General features: G+C 40.3%; 1 protein-coding gene across 1 annotated transcript in view; it reads left to right on the forward strand.

Moving 5' to 3' along the window:
• The first annotated feature begins 473 nt into the window (after positions 1-473).
• The window catches only part of LOC121390650 (adipolin-like), a 16,371-nt gene continuing 10,657 nt past the window's right edge, over positions 474-6,187 (forward strand). The window contains exons 1-2 of the mRNA XM_041522515.1: positions 474-540; positions 3,798-3,838. Of these exons, the coding sequence (XP_041378449.1) occupies positions 510-540; positions 3,798-3,838 (72 nt within the window). The 5' untranslated portion in view covers positions 474-509. The remainder of the gene's footprint in view (positions 541-3,797; positions 3,839-6,187) is intronic.

Raw genomic sequence — 6,187 nt, forward strand, 5'->3', positions numbered from 1 at the left:
CTTTACAAAAAAGCACTTAAAGGGACATTCCTGAGTTTGCTGCAATTTATAAGATGTTATCGACTAACAGAGGCTTTTTAACGATTGAAATTACATATCAAATATATGTTTTTGCATAAAATATTAGTGGCTGTATATTAAACGTATTTCTGATCGTTCTAATATTTGTACTATGTTAAATTTCATTTTATTTCCTAAAATATATTTTTTTCATACGTACGAAATTATTTGAAGACAAAATCCAGTTTGGGCTTCTTACAAATATTAAGATGACCAGAACCACATTGATATTCTAAACAAGAAAATATATATAATATGTAAGTTTAACCCTAGAAATATTTTATTAGTCGGAAATATCGTACAATGCCGCAAACTCGGGAATGTCCCTTTAAAATGGGTACTGACACTCAGCAACATTTATTTTACAGCATGGGCCAGTTGGCCCCCCGGGACCCCCAGGTCCGCCCGGCCCCCCGGGTCCCCCAGGAGCGGAAATTACACAGGAACAGATGATGAAAGAATTTAAACAATTAGTTAAAGGTTAGTAAAACCGTTGTGCTTTGATTTTTATTATTTAAAGAAAAACATATTACTATTATTATTGTATTATTCGAACGTTAGTAAGAACATCATTCTAACAACACAGATATGTGTGATAACCATTTTAAAACACACGACTGGCTGCTCTATACGAAGCGTTAAGACCTTATACCACCTTATGTATAAGTTGGACTATACCAATTAAAATCCCATAGGCGACCATGTTAAGGTTTGTGCTTAAAAACACTATATGCAATATATCAACTACAAACTATGACCTATAAGTATCAGTACTACAACCTCTACCTCAAAGTATTAACTGCAGAAAATGGTACCTTTCATGGCTCATTTTCGGTATAACCAGATCTTTCTACAACACCCCTAGCTTGAGCGCTTTTTACAGGTACCCCATACATGTTCCAAGCACAAGGCTGCTTGACACAGTGGTACTAGATCAAATAAAATTGCATACATTTTTAGCCCAGATGAAACTATTTTTTTTTACAACCAACACATTCACATTTATATCCAATCACAGGACTTGTGGTGTTAACTTCTCTATCAAAAATTCGGTGCACATCGAACTTTGACCCAGCCGGAAATCAATTGGTTTAGTGCTACCTGTAAAGCTACCTTATGAACTTACGGTATCTCAGCACTAAGATCGCTTCATTCGTAAAAAACAACAACCCCAAAACACCTAACCTATGACCTTAAGAACATTTTTGTGTCGTCAGACTTTCTTAATATATGCCTTCACACATGTCTTTACAAATGTCTATGACCAGTGTTAGGCCAAACTGTGTGGTTTTTCGGATGTGTTAATACGCATTGCCAATATAGTTCATTTTTAGTATGCCGTCACAAAACCTCGAGTTTACGCTCACTAATTCGGTTCATTCTTACCATCAGGACAAGTTGCCACAAACAAGCAACACATTTGTACGAAAACAAACAGGCGGCTTCGCTCAAAGTACCGCAAACTCCCGTTAAGCACGGAAAACAAACAGACCACCGCGTTATCGACCCCACGTTAGCGCGGTTAGATAGCCGAAATTCAAAACAAAATGTCTTCATGTCAATTTTGAACAAACATCTATGATTTACAAGGACGTTTTGGCGATTCCCCGAAATCTTTCTGCTAATTTGTAACCGCCATAGCCGAAATGATTGGCATTTTAACAGACTGCTGTTCACACCTTTCGGGGTTGGTCAGTGAATTCTGCCTCATTCTTGGACGCTCTGTTTTTTCGACCGACACATTTAGGGTGTGAATACAATGAAATAAATTGGAGGGGTAAATACGAAGAAGAGAATAACAACATCGACTCAAACAGTGGCGATAGATGAATGTCGATTGTTTGACCGCAGATGAAGAGGGCACGTGATTTTCGAACTTTACACACATTGTCACGGGGATGTAACATTTGAAGAATGATTTTGCAGTTGTTATTTGTTAGAAAGTTAAAATGGCTGATCAAAACGCAAATACTCTTTGTTCCTATTGTTTTGTTTGGTGTTTACTTTAAAACCTGTTTCAAAAAGAATTATAATGTGTAAAATAGTTTGCACAGCCAGTGCACCAGCGTCGATATCTTTAAGTGAAAAAGAAGTTTGTTTTGTTTAACGGCACCACTGGAGCACATTAATTAATTAATCAGTCAGTCATCGGCTACTGGATGTCAAACATTTGGTAATTCGTAGTCATCAGAGAAAACCTGCTACATTTTTTATTTTCTAATGTAGCAAGGGATCTTTTATATGCACTTTCCCACAGACAGGAAAGCACATACCACGGCCTTTGTTCAGTTGTGGTGCATTGGTTGGCATGAGAAAAAAGCCAATCAGCTGAATGGATCCACAGAGGTGGTTCGATCCTGCGCTCAACCGACTGAGCTAAATTCCACCCTTTTTATTGTAAAGGGCAAGGAATGACATGTTTAACACATTTTGAACCACAGCTATTTGGTGTTACAAGTGGATGCCCCTCAGCCTCCCCCCCCCCCCCCCCACCTCTACAAAATCTAAACTATGCCACTTTTGTTAGCTTCTCTGATACATGGATTCTGAATCAATCAATCAATCAATCAATCAATCAATCAATCAATCAATCAATCAATAAGCTGTGCACCCAAATGGCCTTAACGAGGCCACTCACGTGAACATATAGATCGGACTTTAAACTTTTAGATCTGCATTCAAAAGTTTATGTCGAAATTACTTTCTTTTTTTAATATTATTAAATAGTCCGATCCTCTCTTTTTGGACTGTTCAAATGCTCCAAATTATATAAATATTCGGCCGAGCAGTCATTTCTTTTTATTTCTAGCTTGTAACTTTTTATTTTATAATTTTTTTTGTTTTTTAATTCTATTAACTTTTTTTTGCTAATTGCTATTTTCAAAATTCTGCCCATTTTCAACTCTACCCTCCCCTTCCCCCTCCCCCTCCCCCCCCCCCATCTCGAGTCAGGTCACCGATCTTATCGGAGGTCGGACTCTAGATGGGCGTGTTCGAAATCCTAGTGGTATATGAGCACGTTAAAGTAGTTATCAATCAATCAATCAATGATTAACGACACCCCAGCACGAGAAACTACACCGGCTATTGTGTGTCAAACTAAGGTAAATGTTTAAATGAAGCGATGATCAACATCAATGTAAAAAAATTAAATTTAAAATGATACACAGTGTTAAGAGCTGTACAAAACAAAAAATAATTAAAGGTAAAATAAAAATGTAGAATACAATTCAGTGTCTGGAAAATGTTCAACGCAAGTTCAGGATGGAATCGATAATGTTACCAACAACAAGGATCATCTAAATGCACTTTCCAACAGACAGGACAGTACATAAAGTGAACTTTGATACACCAGTTGGTAGCACTGGCTGGGCCGGGGCAAAACTCCGTGTAGGGCGATCGACGCTGTGACGTATCGCACCTCAAGTGGGTCCTCCACCGGCAAGTTACGAGATACATCCCTGCCCTGTTTCAGATCGGACTGTTAAGCCAGTGGTGTGTGTTTTGCTTGTTCCAATGTTCAGATATTTGTGTATGTGCGTGCGAGCGTGCGTGCGTGCGTGAGTGTGTGTGTATGTGTGTGTGTGTGTGTGTGTGTGTGTGTGTGTGTGTGTGTGTTGGAGTGGTGTGAGTAAAAAGATATTTACCGAAATAACCGTAAATATGTATCTTTTGATTTTACATCCATCAGTTAAAACAAATATCAAGTTTCTTTTCTCTTTTTTTTCTTTTTTCAGAAGCTGCTGAAAAACGAGCTGAAGAATTGTTATCAGATAGAGTGAGTTCATAATTCTGTCTGTCTGTCTGTCTGTCTGTCTGTCTCTCTCTCTCTCTCTCTCTCTCTCTCTCTCTCTCTCTCTCTCTCTCTCTCTCTCTCTCTCTCTCTCTCTCTCTCTCTCTCTCTCTCTCTCTCTCTCTCTCTCTCTCTCTCTCTCTCTCTCACTCTCACTCTCACTCTCACTCTCACTCTCACTCTCTCTCACTCGCGAATTTGCGAGCTTTAAATAAGCACACTAAATGCAACGCACTTCGTGTGGAAATCTTCATTTGAACAGTGTGAGTTATTCGTGTTTGATGACTGTAGGTTTCCTCGTTAAGTACGGAACACTTCCATCGTAAAACTCCAAAAGTCGTCAAATGCGTCGTAAACATCTGTTGTACACACCTGGGTCATCGAAACGATGCTGTCGCGCGTTTTAAAGTGGTCGCCTTCGTTGTCGTATGATTTTATAAATTTTATTTTGTTGCTTTAGGACAAAGGTTATGTTATGCTAGGTTTAGACTACCAACTGCCACTACAAAGTTGGCCAACTTTCTGCTCTCGCGACTTCTACAGCTATTCAGTAATTTGTGGTCTGGGCGCTCTTACAACTCAATTCTCGCCGTATACGACTTCTACAGCTATTCAGTAATTTGTGGTCTGGGCGCTCTTATAACTGGATTATCGCCGTATACGACTTCTACAGCTATTCAGTAATTTGTGGTCTGGGCGCTCTTATAACTGGATTATCGCCGTATACGACTTCTACAGCTATTCAGTAATTTGTGGTCTGGGCGCTCTTATAACTGGATTATCGCCGTATACGACTTCTACAGCTATTCAGTAATTTGTGGTCTGGGCGTTCTTATAACTGGATTATCGCCGTATACGACTTCTACAGCTATTCAGTAGTTTGTGGTCTGGGCGCTCTTATAACTGGATTATCGCCGTATACGACTTCTACAGCTATTCAGTAATTTGTGGTCTGAGCGCTCCTACAACTCGATTCTCGCCGTATACGACTTCTACGACCGATTGGTTGTTAATCTGAGTGCACCCGTCGTAAGCTGGGATTTGGGGAAATTACAACGCAACCGTCGAGTTGGCCAACTTCGTTGTGACAGTTGACAGTCTGAGCCTAGCATTAGAAAGAGAAATGGCGACGCTCTTAGTGCTGTTGGCGTAAGGCTATCGTTGTCTCTCTCGCTAACATCTGTCTTGGACAGACAACCCAAAAACTAAATAAGTTAAAATAAAATTAATTAAATTTTTACTGTCCACTAAAGCGATCTCTTGGGCCCAATGTCTTAAGACATCATAAGCCTAGTTTTGCACGTAAATGTAATATCTACGAATAAACCACAATTATAATTACTATTAATAGCACAACAAATATTGTTTAAAGTACACATATTTCATTTTCTTTTACCCTTCAATTGCTTCATCTTCCGTAATGATGTACATTTCAGAAGAGAATACGGGGAGGGGGGAGGCAGGGGGGGGGGGCAGGGGGCAGGGGCAGGGGCCCGGCCCCCCTAAATTTTGCGACAGTTATAATTTTATTATATATTAATTTTCGTTTATTTACGATCCCCCTCCAAACCTCAGCCAAAGTTCCCTTGGCATTCCGCCTCATGTCATTGGGGCGGCCCCCGCCCTAAATAGATTTTCTGGATCTGCCACTGCGTTTTGACTAAGTGAAGTAAATGCCAAACACAGGTAAACGCATGCTCGGTATAACTGCTAGTCACAGTGGTAAATTTACGATGTCTTTTGAAATTGGCTCCTGTACATAAGTCTACATAAGTCTCAAAGAGTTTCTGGCATAGCCAGAGTCATGGGGAGGGAGGGGGGGGGGGGGGGGGGGAGCGTGCCAACTTATATATTTTCCTGTCGCCTCATAACACGACACGTAGACAGAGGTTCCCCAACCCAAGATGGGCAGGGACCTCTCAAATGTAAAACCATGGCTACGCTAGTGCAGATAGCAGACGTGTATGCCCAGGATTGTGTGTTTAAACCTTAAAGGGGGTACACGCACAAAAATAAATTCAAATTAAATCAAGCAAAAGGAGAGAAAAAAAACTGTTTTTCTTTGGTCTTTTGATATCTGAGACCAGGAAAGAAGGAGCTAAGAAAGAAAGTTACTTGGATGTTTCTCGGACTATTAACCAATTAGTGCCAACCTTTATGAGGGAAGAATACTCGTGTTCTAACGTAGGAGGTCCCGACTTTATGCGTGTCACGTGCCAGCTACGACAGGCATTGAAACGCATGCGCCGTATGAAATGTGGCGCCCGCCATTACGCTTGACTGGTGCGTGTTTTGTCGTTCTGATTACCAATCGACTTTACGGCCGCGTTTGAT

The sequence above is a fragment of the Gigantopelta aegis genome, chromosome 15 (assembly GCF_016097555.1).
Source record: "Gigantopelta aegis isolate Gae_Host chromosome 15, Gae_host_genome, whole genome shotgun sequence".
Lineage (NCBI taxonomy): Eukaryota > Metazoa > Mollusca > Gastropoda > Neomphalida > Peltospiridae > Gigantopelta > Gigantopelta aegis.